The following is a 17,060-nucleotide window of genomic DNA, read 5'->3' as shown; positions in this document are numbered from 1 at the left end:
ACCCAAGGGGCTGGCACAATGGCAGTAGCAGCAGCAGCAGTGGCAGTGGCAACCAGCACAGTCTGCCATGACTGACATTTTTTAAGGTGCTCTATGTCAATCCATCTCAAGATCCATGGCATTCTGGGAGACTGTGATTAGGTTGCAGTTTTGAAGTTGATCCTAGTTGAGTTGTCATCAATGAAAGGCAATGTGGTGAAGAGCATTAATTGGCCTTCGGAGCTATGTAACCTGGCACAGGTCGCTGGCTAAATCTGTTTCCTCATTTATAAAATGGGATACAATAAAATCTCATAGAATAAAATGTTGCTATTGTTGTTGAAAGTATCACGGACTGCCAAAAGGACAAACAGATCTAGCAGAAGTACAACCAAAATGCTCCTTCAAAGTGAGGATCTCAAGACTTTGTGTCACATATGTTCAACTTGTTATCAGGAGAGACCAGTCCTTAGAAAAGGACAGTGAAAAAGAGGAAGACCCTTGACAAGATAGACCAACACAGTGGCTGCAATTGTAAGGACGGCACAGGACCTGGCAGTGCTTTCCTCTGTACGTAGAGTCACTGTACGTTGACTTGACAGCACCTCACGCCATTGTTGTTGATGGACTTTGATTCATGGCAACTCTGTGTGTGCCGAGAAGAACTGCCTCATAGGACCTTCAAGGCTGTGACCTTTGGAAGCAGATCACCAAGGAGCATCTTGGTGAGTTCAAACAGCCAACCTTTTGGCTAGTAATCAAGTGCTTAGCAGGCTGTACCATTTATTCTAAAGAATAAAATAGAGAATAGAAATAAAATAGCAAGTGTTCAAGCAGTTCTGATTAGCATTCTATAGTAGTTAAGTATTAAATTAACTCCGAGCTTTCTTAGCAACTAGGTAGTATAAGGAAATTCAATAAATCACATAATTTCCACTCCATAGAAGTAGGAAGCATATGGCTGATCTGGAGAACCACGTTTGATTTTTCTTGACCCTGGTTATTAAAACCCACTTTCCCCAAAGTTTTCTTCTGATCCTTATCACTAAGACCAATTTTCAATAGGTCTTTATAAAAAGCAAGCATACCGATACCAAGGGTTCAAATCGAAAGTAAATGTTTAGAAAATGATGAAGGCAACATATGTACAAATATGCTTGATACAATTGATATATGGAATGTTATAAGAGCTGTAAGAGCCCCCAATGAAATGATTTAATAATAAAAATAAAATAAAACTACAAAAAACCCAAGCATGATATAATGTATTGAATGATATTCCTGCAAGTTTATTTTCTCTTCTTTACTTATTCCTTCCCTTATTTTTTTCCCTTCTGCCTTTGCAGAAATGCCGGTCTCAGCACATAACATCAATAGTAGATGCTAGCCGTCTGACTTATTTTTATCAGCTATTTTATTTATACCTCTTTTAATCAGCTTTGAGTATAATTTACTACCATAAAATTTCCCCACTGTTGGGGGGTACAGTTCAAGCATTTTAGTAAATTTATACAGTTTGGGGCCAGTATTTTTTAACATATTTTTTCTCTCCTTTTGCTTTAGTTCTCTCCTGCGTGTGTTAGTTAGCTTGGCGCTGTTTCACCAGGTTCTGGGGTTCTATTTCTTTTTCTTCCGTCCTTTTCTCTCAACTCTTCAGACTGGATCAGTTCTATGACCTACCTTCATGTTCACTGATTCTTTCTTCTGCCATCTCAAATCTTATTAAGACCCACTTTCCCCAAAGTATCCCCAAGATACTGTCATTGTAAGTCACCCTGAGCTGTCCTTTAGCTGTCTACTGGGGAAGGACCTGGACATTCTTCTTCTAAATGTAGAACACACTTGAATGGCTCTGGCAAATTGACCATGACCTAATGTTCCAACTGACATGATCCCGTTGCATTTGAAAGCCCAGACACTTGTACAGACAACAGTGTGCCACTGATGACAAAACCAGATCCGGTGGGAAGCACAGCTGTCTTGTCTCTGTGTCAGTCTCGTTCAAAACTGGGTTACTTTTCTGACAGCTTCTTCTAGTCAGCTTCCTTAAGTGACTTGAAATTATACTTCAATGTATGCTTCAAACACTTTATGACTCTTTCCCAGCCTGCAACCTCCCTTGTTAATTTGTCATAGCATCTGCCAGGGCCCCTGTCATCACTTCTTTTGGCACCTGACAATCTCAATGCAATGAAGCTACTAGATTAGGTCTCATCTGATGGCTGAGAAGCACATGGCCCATAGTCATCATCAAAGTGCAGTTCTTAAACAGCCCTAGGGTTAGTTAATCATGGAAGTATGTTTTAGCTCTTTGAAGTGAAGGGCAGCCAGCAGATTTTTACAGATAAAATGCAGAGAGGTTTCACAGGGCATCACAGGAAGGCCAACTCTCTTCATATCCAGTAGACATGGGATTTTATAGTACCTTTGATTCTGAATGAAAAATTTTGGCCTTTCTAGGAACCCTGGTGGTATAGTGGCTATTTGTTAGGTTGCTGACCTCAAAGTCTGCAGTTTGAAATAACCGGCTACTCTTTGGAAGCACGATGGGGCTTTCTACTCCCATAAAGAGTTATAGTCTCAGAAACCCATGGGTGGGGGGACAGTTCTACCCTGTCCTATAGGGTCATTATGAGTCAGTATAGACTGGATGGCAGTGAGTTTGGGTTTTTTTTTTGTTTTTGTTTAGGAGCCCTGGTGGCACCATGGGTTAGGCATTGGGCTGTTAACCACAAGATCAGAGGTTCAAACCTACTAGCTGCTCCACAGGAGAAAGATGAGGCTGTCTGCTCCATGAAGATTTACAATGTTGGAGATCCTAGGAAGCAGTTCTACTCTGTCCTATAGGAGTCAACTTAATGGCAAGGCAATTCTTTTTTGATCCTCTCAGATTTAGGAAAGAGCAGCACCTGGTAGAATGGACTTAAACTTTGAACTCAGATAATCCAGTCTTCTGACCTTTAGCAACTGTCTTCACTTCTCAGAATTGTCCCCTCACTTGTGAAGTGTGGTAATGCAGATCTTACAGAGCTGTTATGAGAATGAGGAAACATGTAAAACATATTGCAGGTGCTCAAATATCAGTTTCCTTCCCTTATTGAGAATAGCTACCCCTTTAAGAAAAGGGATTTCAGACTTGATGGGGACTCTGAAGATGTTCTTTAATGGACAGCCCGATTCTTGGATAATGATGGATCAACCACAAAGATTTTAGTAATTGTCTTATGGCTTTGAATTCCTTTTGGCAGGGGGCCCTATACAGTTCATTGGAAAATGAATGCTACTGAGCAGTCACATGTTCCTCAATTGTAAGCACTCTCAATATAGATTTTTATAAAAGTATCTAATAGTCAGGAATCAAATATCTCCATTTGAATGTTGCATGAGAAGACCAAGAGTCCCAATAAGTTAAAAAAAATTTATACTCAACATTTCTTTTTATAGTCCTTGATGGTGGGAGGAGGCACGATGGCTTTCTCCTCTAATAAGATTGAACATTATTGTGGGGACCCTGTCCATCTCTGCTGAGGTTTCCTGCAAACCCACACTTGTCTTTGTTGGGAATTCTTCACAATGATGCCACCGTAATTAGAATATACGAAAAACACATATTTGACAGAAACTGCTTGACCTTTAGAGCCTTCCCTGCAGGTTGAAATGGAACACCTCGGTTTAGAACCAGACGTGCTAAGTTACCCATCATCTATATTCAGTTATTAACACAGGATCACTCAGCTCCATGAGAAAGATATGAAAGTTTAGTTCTCACTGTTATGTTTCAGCTAAAGAAAAAAATTCCTCTGTTTTTTTATATCACTCGTTTGATAAATACAGATTGTCCCCATAAACCAGTCCTTTCTAGTTCTAAATTTGCAATTACAGATGTAATTGAATATGTTTTCCTTTAGGCATCTTTAATTGAGATATGAAAGCCAGAATTCACATAAACTGTAGTGTAAATCATAAAGAATCCTGGTGGTGTGGCATTGGGCTGCTAATTGCAGGGTGAGCAGTTCAAAACCACCAGCAGCTCATTGGGAAAAGATTGGGCTTTCTAATCCTGTGAAGAGTTACAGCTGGGGTCACTATGAGTCACCATTGACTTGTGACTGGATGGAAGTGAAACAGAAAGAGATAGTGTAAATCAGATGCTAGTTATAAACAGTATGAAAAACATTCAGAAATCCTTTTGCAGTTGGAACTTGACTAGTTCAAGAAAATAGATGGTAAAGTCTTGGAACACTCAGGGTGCTTAGGAAGCGCTTTCACTTATATTCTGTGGACTGATGTCCACAAGTATTTTGATGCTGGTAATACCAAATCATTCTCTGGTTCTCAGTTTCTATATCAGGGAGTTGAGTAAGACAATATTCATGGTTTCTTCTGTAAATTCTATCAATTCAACGTGCTCATTTATTTAGTATAAGCCAAAGCACAGATTTCTGCATTGGAAATTCTGAATCTCTTCCTACAGAATTGTTAGTAGATAAATTATTCCATCTTTGTTTTCCATGATTCCTTAGTTCTACCATTAAATTTTAAATATTTTATTGTAACAAGAGTAATTTAACAGAGAACTTAAGGGCATATGGAGAGAAAAAATTCACATTAACAACATGCTTAATATGTTTCATATGATAATGAGCTTATTCAATAGCATGCAAAGAGTCCAACTAATGAAATTTTATGTTTTACATTCTATTTCTAGAAAGTCTACTGTGCAGGGCCTTTCCCATTTGATTCAAATTCATGCAAGTTGATAGTAGTGAGTACATTGCCCTTCAAATCACACCTATCTTTGTACAAGTCTGGAGTCCTACATTTAAATTCATTTTGGCTTGCAGTTCCCTTCTAGCTTCCTGGTACATTTAAGAATGTGTTGGGTATTTTTTTAACCATATTTTTTGGTCATTTTTCATAGTTTTTTATGATTTAAAAAGAAAATTGAGACACAAACCTCTACTAACCATATGAATTGACTTTAAAATGTGACTCACCCAAGTTGAAGGTCAGCCAATTTTTTTTCTCAATTAGGTTTGACTGCAAAATTGAGAAAGCAAAAGACTATTAATAATGACAGGAGCTGGGTGTAAGAACAGGTGTAGTAGATTGTGGTGACAGATATGTGAAATTGTTGCAATTCTAAAGAACCACATCCCCATTTCATAGGCACCTTCTCAGCAAATGGTGCTTTTCTGATTCGGAAAAAAAAAAAAAGTACTGAATATTGAGATGCGACCACGAGAATAATTTCCATTGAAGAAGGTGGCAAGAGTTCCAGTTAAAATTTTCAAACTAGAAAATAAAAATGATTGTTATTTACTTCCATTTGAATGTTGTACCAATAAAGGAAATCAGACATGTCCAGAAGCATTTATACTGAACACAACTTGACCATGAAATTCCTTCATTCTAATATCCTGGAAGTTATGAGGTCTTAATACATTTCTGTAAAAACCAAAACCAAAACATTTTAGTGTGCTTTAGGTGAAAGGTTCAATAACAACTTAGTTTAGATAATCAATGGTGCACACACAGTGTTCGTGACCTTGGTTGCCAGCCTGCATGTGTCTGCACTCTGTTTGCTCCCTGGGCTGCTGGTCCATTCTGGTGAGTCCCTGCCTCCTCTCTTTGCTCATCATTGTTTGAGTCAGTGCTGCCCTGCTAGTCTCCTGTAGTTGATCGTGCTGAGGCCTGCGTTCTTCCAGGGTGGTGGTGTTTGTCCAAGTCCCGCCCATGAGATGCCTGGAAGGAGGCCTTTGGGAGTGTCTTTAGTTTCAAGCTAAGATTTCTCAGGGTAGTAGTCTCAGGGGTTCCTCTGGTCTCTTTTGGACCAGTATGTCTTGTCTTTTCTTCCTGGCCTTTAAGTTTGTCCTTTCTTTTAAAAAACTAAAAATCCATTTGATCATGAACTTTTATTGTGGTCTTGGCCAGAGTGGGCAGCAGAGGTAATCAGGTCCCATCTAGTTCTTCTGGTCTCAGATTAGAGGAGGTTGTGCATTGTATAATCTATTAATCCTTTGGATTAACTGCTTCCTTGGGTTTTCAGGCATTAATATCTTTAAGTTATATCTTCTTTTCTCTGTTTTCACTGGTCCAACCTAGACTACGGAAACCCTGGTGGTGTAGTGGTTTCATGTTGGGCTCTGATCTGCAAGGTGGCAGTTCAAAACCCACCAACCACACCTTTCTCATCAGGAGAAAGGCTTTCTGGTTCTGTAAAGAGTAACAGTCTTGCAAACTCACAGGGGCAATTCTACCCTGTCCTATAACTTAACATCAACTTGATGGCAATGAAATTTTTTTTAACCTAGGATAATGCTACAATTATTTCATAACTGGATACTTGTATTAACTTCCTAATCAGTCTCCCTGCTTGATTTCTTCATTCTGCCGACAAGTTGAACTTCTAAAATATAAATTTAATTATGGCCCTCTTCTGTTTAAAGAACTTCAAGGAATTCCCATTTTTCAGAATAGGATTTAAACCTTTCAGTGTGGCATAAAAAATTCTCTATCATCTGACATCTGCCCTCTGTTCAACCTTATCTACCAACACAGTTTAAGTTCTTGGTCATAATGAACCAATTTTAATGTCTGAAACTCAATTTAAGGAACTCCGGTGGCAATATGGGATGTGTGGGGCTTCTAATTGAAGGTTGGTGGTTCAAACTCACCAGCTGCTCCTTGGGAGAAAGATCAGTCTATCTCTTCCCATGAAGATTTATAGTCTTAGAAACCCTATACAGGGTTGATATGTGTCAGATGGCATTGGCCTTTAAAAAACAACTCACCTTGGTATCTCAAACTGTTAGGCTTCTGTGGTGGTTTAACTTACCTCTTGCTTCTCAACCCTGGAAGAATTCATGTGGCAGCAGCATTTTTGTAAATCCAAGTATGAGGAGGTAAGGGTAGTTTTAGGTATTACAGTCTTATAAGTGCACACTATCTCTGGAAAGCATGTGACGCCCGCCAGGAAGGGGCTGGGGGAACGTTTGCAACGAAAATGGCCACTTTAGTGGAACACGAAAAACCACATGGAAGGAATACAAGAACAGGAGTGCAAAACCATGTGTGCAGAACCAGGAGCAGGAAATTCCCAGGGCCAAGAGAATGGGGGCCTGGAGAGGGCCTGAGAGATCCCCACCCCTGCTTGCAGAGCACACCTGAAAGAGAGAGAGCCACCTGGTCACGGCCTGCTTTTAGTCCCTCTTATCCCCACTGGCTGGGGAGGCCTGGTTGAGGGCATTGGCTGATCTTATTGGCTGAGTTTAGGTCCACCTGTGTGATGTCATGTCACTAGTACCTAATCTGTGCTAGGTCACTTGGGTCTGAGTAAACTCAGTTCTGGATTTCCCCATCAGTGTCTAATTATAGTGCCTGATTTCTCTCCAAATCGTTTATTGTGACATGGACAGCTAATTTCTGTTTAGCATAGGCATTCAGGCAAGATAACCCCCCTTTGTCCTTAATCTATCTACCTATTATTCCCCACTGACAGAGTATGGACCCAAATCCAGATCTCTGGACAAACTGAGTGGAGACAGTCTCTGGCTACTTCCGGCTGCCAAATGGACACCGAGGAGGGCTTTGCGTCCACATCGTTCCTGCTCTCGTGGGAGGGGTTGTCATCTACCTAGGGGCCCATGGTGGATGGGACTGAGGTGATCCAGACATTGGGGATCCTAGGGATGGCAAATTTGGCTCCATGTCATTAGTAATCTGATGACTTCTGGAAGAGACAAACAGGTGAACAGTTGAGGTAAGGCTATGGGATGGCAATACCCATGGAAGTGTGGGTTAGTCTCACACTGGAAGATCTGGAAGGAAATCTCAGGGGATATCAACATTGGATTGACAGGCATAGCCGGCAAGCTTACTTTAAACACAGGAATTGTGTCATAGCATGTGCTAGCTCAGTGGTTCTCAACCTTCCTAATGCCATGACCCTTTAATACAGCTCCTCATGTGGTGACCCCCCAACCATAACATTATTTTTGTTGCTACTTCATAACTGTAATTTTGCTAATGTTATGAACGAGGTGACCCCTGTGAAAGGGTCATTTGACCCCCCCAAAGGGGTCACGACCCACAGGTTGAGAACCACTGTAACTAGCTTAAAGACTGTTGTGGGTTTGAGGTAGTTTTCTGCAGAGCACTTATCTGTCTCAGGGTGCTGATGAAACACCATCTTAAGGCCATATAATGGTTCACATGTGTACTTATCTTGCTCCACTTGATCTGAGGCAGAGGTTACTGGTTCTAACAGCTTTCCCGAGAATGGTGAATCCATGCACTCTGTCCTGGAACTTAAATGGCAGTGGGGGTAGATAGAATGACTAGGACAAGACCCTTCCAGGATGGCTGGAGCTGGGGAACCCGTCCATCCACATTTTTATAAGGTCTTTAGGAAGGCACAAGAGGGGTAGTTTTAAGTGTTGGTTAATTCTTTCTACTTGCCTAGGATGATGGTCTCTAAGCACAGTGGAGATGGTGATAGCTAAGGGTCAAGCTACTGCTTGGAGTCTGAGGAAGGAGGTTAGGAGAAAGTAGACAGCACCAACTAGGGAAAAATGTATTGGCTTACCTGCCAACAACCGTGCACAACGAGCGTTCCAGACCAGGAACAGCAATCCTTTGTTGTTGGGCAGTCCAGTCTGGTTAGCCATTCCACACTCGCCAGCAGACCCGTCTCCTGTTGGGCCTTCCCCATAGGACAGAGCACTGCAGTGGCCAGTGCGTTTACAGCAGTAGCATGGTTCTCATGGAGGCCTATTTCTATTAGGGCAACCCTTTGTCCTGTGCCACAAATACCAACACACATGGGCCTTTGTGCCCTGTGCAGGGGTCTTTGGAACCTGGGAGGCAGTCGTTGGGTGTTGATTAGCTATGGTGGCCAACACCTGCACTTGCCTACCATCTTTCCTTTTCTCCCTCTCCTGAGTCCGAGCCTCTTGCTCTCTGTCCGTATTGTAAAAGGTAGCATCAGCAATAGTTAAACATCCGTGGTCTCTGGTTCATTTGGACAAAGGTGTTTACTGTTTTTCAAGAGGAAAAATGCCTGAACATCAGGGACTTCTGCCCACTTTGCCATCCTCCTGCAGAAAGGTAATAGCTGTATCAGAGTAGGGGGGACGGTGTGCCATTCCTTGGCCAGGATTCCCAGTCACCTAGAATGTACTGGGGCCAGATGGATTTGAAGAACACCAGTTTCTGCTTCTTTAGCATCTGCGTCACAATCTAGGCCAATTAGACAGGATGCAGCACAAAGACATTCCCCTGGCAACGGGCTCCTGGTTGCCCATCTAGAAAACAAAACAGCAGAAGGTTAGATTGCCCAGTGTTTCATGTTCTTAACCAGAGGTTTTGGTGCCCTGGAAACCCGAGGGCCTCAGATGGACATCTCCATTCTTTCGTGGTGTCAGGACCCATTCTTAGCCGGTTGGCTTGGCCCCAATTGTTCTTTAGACAGCAAGCCAGGTATTAGGGTACCAACAGCTATGGTGGTCTCTTCAGGACCTCCCAAGGGGTCCACCAGCTATTGGGGACCCACCAAGACCTTCGAAGGCAAGGGGGTCAGGGGGACCCATCTAATGGTTCAGGCTGAATGGAGCCAATTCTAGGGAAATTGGAATCCTTGGCAGTGTGCTCAGGAACCCAACAGAATTGTATGGAGGATTTAAATGGCCTGGTGCATGGGCCCATGTAAATGGCCTGGTGCATGGGCCCATGTAAATGGCCTGGTGCATGGGCCCATTGACTGTGGGGGCAGGAGGTATGAGGCCGACTGTAGTTGAGTCCATTCTGACTCGTAGAGACTCTATAGGGCACAGGAGAACTACCCCATGAGGTTTCCAAGACTATAACTCTTTATGGAAGTAGCTTGTGGGCTTGAACTACCAATGTTGCAGTTAACAGCCTAGTGTTTAACCTACGAGGGCTCCTTGCTTTCTCACCATGCTGCTATACTTTAGCACAGATTTCTCCCCCTTTTTGGAATTGCTTTCCTCACTTCTTCATCTGGGAAGCTTCCTCAGCTTTAAAAGCCAACCACCATTCCTTTCTTCCTTTTTCCTCACGGCTCCCTGAGTTCACAATTCCACGGTATGAACCCAGAGTACATTCCGATGCATACCTCTCTGCGTGCCAGGTTCGACTCACAATCACCCTTCATCATTGCCCTGTAGAGCCGTTGTCGACCTCTAGCCTCAGGCCTACTAAAGAGCACACACTGAGGCTTCTTCATCCTTTTGCCTCAGTACGTAGGATAATGCCTGGCATATCATAGGCATGTATGTATTTTAAATTACATAAATAACATCAATGCATGTTTAATTATAGCACATGTGCAGTCCAAGAAAGAAAAGTTTACCATGGTACAGCTTAAAAGTAAGACTAATTTTGGGAAATGTTGGATCAAATCATTTTTAATGTCTTCGAAGCTGCTATATCTGCAACTAAATGGCCCAGTGTTGCATCAAAAAGGAAAAAGAAAATCACCATCTGCATGATTTCTCCTTGACCAGCCCTTGTTAGAACAACAATCACCTTTCCAAGTCTCTTTTATTTGACCTGGAAATAGAAGAGATACTTTTGAAATGAATAATTAATTGTCTTTGATATCTTAAATCTCTGGAACTTGATCAGCCACGGTTGCCTTAGTGACCTAGGGCTGCCATATAGAAATGCTCAAAAGAGCAGGGCTTCAGGTCTGGAGGATCAGAATGCAGTTTAAGGTTTTGGCCATGTGGATTCTTTCCTTGTGGGCAGCCAGGGTGCCCCTTCCTTCCATGGCATTCCTTTCTTCCCAGGGCATCTGTCTTCCTGCTGTGGGGGTTCCAATCTTTTTACAACTCAGAAGTGATCAAGCCTCGGGTCTCTCCCACACCTGTATGGCCTCATTAACATAACAAAAGAACACTCTTTCCAAACAGGATCCCAGTCACAGGTACGCAGTTTGGGATTACAATTCAATTCATAAGACCAGTCGACTACAAAGAAATAGCTACTCAATATCTCCATCTCTTCAACTATTTCTTCAAAAAGTTTTAGAAATTTTATTGTTAGGTTCAGAATATAATCCAGCATGCAGGCCCCCTTGGGAGGGGATGAGAGGGAAGGGGAAGTAATCGGCTAGAGAGGTTGAGATAATGTACTAGTTGCGGGAAGGTAAAAGTAAAGGCTGGGGCAGGGCAAGTCTTGGTAAGTTGTTTAAGTTACTGAATTCAAGCATGGTGATCCACATGCAACCCCCCGCCTAATTCATAATAGAAAGTTAGAAAATACAAGGACAGGCCCCTACGATTTTATAGGGAAATCATGGGCTAGATAGGGATGAATGAATTTTCAGGCATTACGACATCTTAGAGATGTTGCCTTATTTCCCTATATGCCTGTCATGTTTAAGAATTCATTTCCACAAAAGCTTAAGTAGGAAGGCTAGAATGAGAGGTGACAAAAACGTAACCTCCACCAATTTATATTTTCCTCTCCTTGAAGTCTAAGAGTAGATGCCATCCCTGAGTGAGTGGAGGTGGAGGGAAGGGGTAGTTAGTCTTAGCTCTCATCATCAAACCAGCTATTTCTCTGGAGTATATCCGTAATACACCTGTAGGCAAATGACACGGGGCAACCACAGGTTACAGCCAGTAACAGTTATGCGAAACGCTATCGTAGGCATCTGAGGTTCCGGAAACAAAAAAGTAGTAGCATCTTGCTCGCTACCAGAGCTGAGTGATCCCCTTTATGAGCTCAGATCGAAAGCATTCATTATGGCCCCCGAAAGGCCCCAAACAATTTTAAATATATTGGAATGCTATATATAAAATCAATGCATGCAATAAGTTCCAAATAAATTTAAATGCTACCTAAGGCCCAATGTGGGAGCCCTGGTGGCATTGTAGGTTATCTGCTGGGTTGTTAATCATGAGATGAACAGTTAGAAACAACAACCTATTCCTGGGGGGTGGGAGGTAAGAATGAGGATTTCTACGCCAGTAAAAAATTACCATCTAAAAAATCCCACAATTCCCGCACTGTGTCTCCAGTGTTGTCCCCCGCAGTGCTATGGGTCAGTGAGGGACGTCCTATCTTGTGGTGGGGCCGGCCCTATGGTCCTCTCTGTGCGTTGTCTGCTCTGAGCAGGAACATCTTCCTCGGGGCTTGGTGGGCCAGGATGTCCTCTCCTCCTTCCTCTCCATCCCTTTGCATTTCTCCCGTGTGCTCTCATCCGACTCGCCCCTCTCCCCAAGCTGCAGCCCCAGTGCTGTCCTCGGAAGAGCATTCTTCTGAGGTGGGGGTGTCCACATAGTTGGGATTGGGGCCGCCCCACAGACCTCTCTATTGGTTCTCTGGTACACAGGCCACTAACCCACCCAAGGGGAGGCTATTGTTTATATCTCCACAGAGAGGGAGAAAGAAACCAGTCTTCCACCCAATGCGCCAAGACGTGATTACTCTGTTGACTTTTATCCACATCACAATAAAAAGTTAAAATGAAACACACGCAGTCACCTCTTTCCAGTCTTTGTCTATGCTGGGCTTTTTACCTCAAATGTTCGTGCTCTCGTTCTTCCTAAGGCAAGTTCTTTCTTCATGTTTCTTATCCTTAAAAGCCACTTTCTCAGAGATGATCTCTCAGATCTAAAGTATCTTCCCTTTCTTCTGACATTATTTTCTTTAATTGGTCACTTCCTTAATAGCTATTATCACATTTTTTGACCTGTGCCCTCAAGTCAACTCTGACTCACAGTGACTTTATAACACACAGCGTAACCACCCCAAAGGGTTTCCAGGACCGAAATCTTATGGGCGCAGATCACCAGGCCTTTCCTCTGTGGAGCTGCTGGTGAGTTTGAACTGCCAACCTTTCCGCTAGCCGTCACATGCTTTAACCATCGCCCCAGCAGGATCCCTTTATAGATTTCATCGTAATTTATTTGATTCACATGCTTACTTGCTGCTATTTTTCCTCACTTCTCCTTCGTGAGGTTGCCAGGAATGAGGGTCTGGGATTGCCTGCCACTATTTCAGCCAAAGACAGAGACCGGTTTGATGCAAGAAACTTAAGTTCACTCTGCAAGTGTGAGACAGAAGGAAAAAGTGGGGTTTTTTTTTTTATACCTTCAAACTGCTTCCAAAACCCAGTTAAAACCAAGCAAGTTATATACCTCAAACTACGTGACAAAAAACAGGTTTGCAATGATCACACAAAACAAAACTCTAAACTATGTGACCCAAAGAAGTAGGAATCTCCAGGGGTTATGAGATCATCTTCCCCTGAAGCACCATGCTATGTTGCTCATCTAAATGGGAGATGATTCGGCCTGGCCACCTATTTTAATGACCTTGGTCACCACTTTCCTGAGTTAGTAAACTGTCCCTACTCATTAAGCGTAAAATGATTTTTTATTGCAAGGGACGGGGATGTTACATTTTGGATTTCCAACTAATTATTCCTTAAATTACATTATATTTCTAGTCTTTTTATAAACAGCAGTTTCTTTCAATCCCTTAATTAACGAGGCAGTGAATGTTAAATTATTGTGGCTTGAGGAGTTGCTCTATATCATTTAACTTGTTGTGTTGAAGTGAATAAAGTTATTTGTAGCACCCTCTTCTTTCACTTTCAATGGCCACGCACTCTTGAGTGATGGCTGTCTCTTCTTGACTTCCTGCGCGTGACTCGGCCTGAGCCTCTTGGCTTCTTTTCTTTAATGATCCTGTTAGAAAATTAACAATATTATTGGTCTTTCTGAGAAATATTTTATAACTTTCCTAAGTCAGTGATTTCTGCTCATATCTTTCTTCATTCTTCTGACTGCTTAAAATCTCACTGCCATTGAGTTGATTCCAACTCAGAGAGACTCTATATTTACTTTGGCTGTATTTTTCTCTTTTTCTAATTTCTTAACATGGAAACTACTTAGATTATCGATCTGCTACTTCTTTTTTCCATGATAAACTCTTAGTACTATAAATTTCCCATTAACATCACCCGCATATTGGCATCAGTTGGTTATTTTTACCACTCTAATTGAGATTTTATTGCGTCTGTGTGTGCTTGACATTTTGTATATATGCTATTCTTGTCTAAATCCTATGGATACATTAATATTTTTAATTTAACAGAAAACAATCCCTGTTTGGGTTCAGGCCACAAATTCTGACCAACCCTTTGTGAATTGTGGTTGCAAAGTCAGTTCCATTTTCAAAGCCTGTGCAGTTCCATTCGCATTTCTCCTGAATGGTAGCCCTCTGGGGCCAGGCCGTGGTCGAGCCAGTCTGTTCACTTCCCAAAATCTGTAATGTGCTTTTAGGGTCAAATATATGCATGTGTAGCTTGAGGGTGAGCCTAGGAGTTCATATACAACTTCATGGAAACTTTTATTTCCCTTAAGCTTCTGCCTTCTTTGAAATCTCCCCAGAGCTCTCTTGTGAGCTCTCTTGTACTCTGAGCCTTTTTGTCCAGTTCTCTAGCCAGAAACCTTACTCTGTCAAGAACTTTGGGTGACTTTACCCACTTCTGAGAGAGAGCGGGGGCGGGGGGCTTGTCCCCCTCTATTGGGACCATAGCTCCTTCACACAGAGAAGGCACCTGTGATTACCACCACCGTTGCAGTTGCCACCGCTGCCATGCCTGGAATGCCTTGGCACTAGAGCATTACGAACTGGAGAACTGAAAAGGAAAAAGGACACTCAGCGTTGGACCCGCGGCATTGAAGAGGTCCCAACTCACAGCGACCCTACAGGGTGAAGCAGAACGATCTCATAGTGCTTGTGTTGTTTTTTCCCCTCGGCGTCTTCAAGGCGATGAATATTTGTGGAAGCATTTTTCCTATGGAGCAATTCTGGGGATTCAATGGCTGACCCTTTGGTCAGCTACCAAGTGCTTTAACCACAGCACCAGGCGACTCCTTCTTTCAATATTGGAAGTCCCTTTTCTTGTTCCTTGAAACAGAACTAGAGGGTTGTTTCTGGAGCTCTCTCTGTCCATGTCCTGTTTCAGCTTCCAGGTTTTGGGTCGTCTTGAGTCCCGATCAAGGAATATTGAGAGGACAATAAAATGGGAAACTCCACTTCAAAAAATGCTTCTAGTCTCTCTCCAATGAGAAGAATGTGGGCTGTTTTTATTTTGTTTTTGTTTTCTAATAAAAACCTTTGATTATGGTGAAGAAATTCTTTCTAGTCCTGTTTTTGCTAAAAGTTTTTTATCAGAATGGGTGTTAGATATTATCAAATTCCCTTTCTGGGTCAATTGATATTATCATATAATTAATTTATTTATGTAGTGCATTACATTTATTAATTTTCTAATGTTGAACCATCCTTGCATGCTTGTTTACTTGGTCATGATGTATTGTTTTATTTTATAATTTAATTTGAAATCATTTTCATTTAGAAACAGAAAGCATCTTGGAAGGAAAAGAAAATGAAATAAACACACAAGACACATAGGACACGTTTACTGCATGTGCCACTCACACCCTCATCTGTTCACCGATCCTCAAGAGGACAAGTAGACTTTTCCAAAAAAACTACTCAGCCACCAACAATGATGTTATTAATAGGGATATGGATCAATTTCACAAAGAAGCCAATGAATCCAATTACAGCAAATCCTATTGGCATTGCCATGCCAATTTTCAGAAATGCTTTCTATCAGGTTTGGTCCTTTTTTAACCAGCCAAATTGAGTCCTTCACAAATGGCCGACTGGGTTCAACAAACTGCATTAGCTGATCCATGATTGGTTCTGTGCAACCGATGCTTAAGTTGTACTGTTTTCTTGATATGCTGTTGAATTCTGTTGGCTCGAATTTTTGTGCCTATATTCATGAAAAATGTTGTTGTCAACATTGGTTCTGACTCATCATGCCCCTTTTTCTTTAACATAATGAAACACTGCCATCCTCACAATTGTTCTTATATTTGAGATCATTGTTGCAGCCACTGCATCAATCCATCTTGTGAGGGACTTCCTCTTTTTTCACTGCCCCTCTACTTTATCAAGCAGGGTGTCCTTCTTCAGGGACTGGGCTCTCCTGGCAAGATGTTCAAAGTATGTGAGATTAAGTTTTGCAGTTGCCATTTCTGAAGAGCATTCTGACTGTACTTCTTCCAAGACGCATTTGTTTGTTCTTTTGGCAGTCCATGGTACTTGCAATATTTTTCGCCAGAACCATAATTCAAATGCATCAATTCTTCGTTGTCCCTTATTATTTAATGTTCAGCCTGTACATGCATTTGAGGCAATTGAAAATAGCATGGTTTGGGTTAGAAATACCTTAGTCCTCACAGTAACCTCCCAGCTTTTGAACATTTTAAAGAGGTCTTGTGCAGCAGATTTACCCAGTGCATCATTTGATCTCTTGATTAGTGATTCCAAGAGTATCCAAGTATCTTGATTGTGTATCCAAGCATGAAGAAATCCTTGACAACTTCCATTTTCTCCCTTGTCCAGTTGTGAGGATTTGGGTTTTCTTTATACTGTGTTGTAATTCACACTGAAGTCTACAATCCTTGAGCTTCATTGGCAAATGTTTCAAGTCCTCTTCACTTCCAGTAAGCAAGATTGTGGCATTTGCATATTGTAGGTTGGTAAGAAGTCTTCCTCCAAACCTAATCCTGCCTTCATATAATCTAGCTTCTCTAGTGATTTGCTTCACATAAAGATTGGATAAGTCTGGTAAAAAGATACAACCCTGATACACACCTTTCCTTATTATTATTATTATTTTTTTTTTTTACCAATTAAGCAATTCAAAGGAGAGTTTTTTCCTTTCCTTATTTTAAACCATGCAATACTCCCTTGTTCTGTTCATACAATTGCCTCTTGATCCAATTACAGGTTCTGAATGAGCACAATGAAATGTTCTGTAATTCCTATTCTTTTCAAAGCTTGTTCCATGGTTTATTATGATTCACATAGTCGAATGACTTCTTATATCAATAAAACACAAGTAAATATCTTTCTGGCATGCTCTGCTCTCAGCCAAGATCCATCTGACATTAGTAATGACATTCCTTGTTCCACATCTTCTCAATCTAGATGGAACCTCTGGAAACTCCCTGTTTATGTAC

General features: G+C 41.7%; 1 protein-coding gene across 1 annotated transcript; it reads right to left on the bottom strand.

Moving 5' to 3' along the window:
• Window positions 1-15,519: 15,519 nt before the first annotated feature.
• LOC115869230 (protein transport protein Sec61 subunit gamma-like) lies at window positions 15,520-15,724 on the bottom strand. Its single transcript, XM_030885291.1, is given in 3 exon segments — window positions 15,520-15,626; window positions 15,629-15,652; window positions 15,655-15,724. Coding segments are annotated over 3 exon segments (201 nt in total).
• Window positions 15,725-17,060: the final 1,336 nt, after the last annotated feature.

Source organism: Echinops telfairi, unplaced genomic scaffold (genome assembly GCF_000313985.2).
Source record: "Echinops telfairi isolate 266 unplaced genomic scaffold, ASM31398v2 ScPeMD7_23;HRSCAF=83, whole genome shotgun sequence".
Lineage (NCBI taxonomy): Eukaryota > Metazoa > Chordata > Mammalia > Afrosoricida > Tenrecidae > Echinops > Echinops telfairi.
This window is presented reverse-complemented; position numbering and strand designations above follow the sequence as displayed.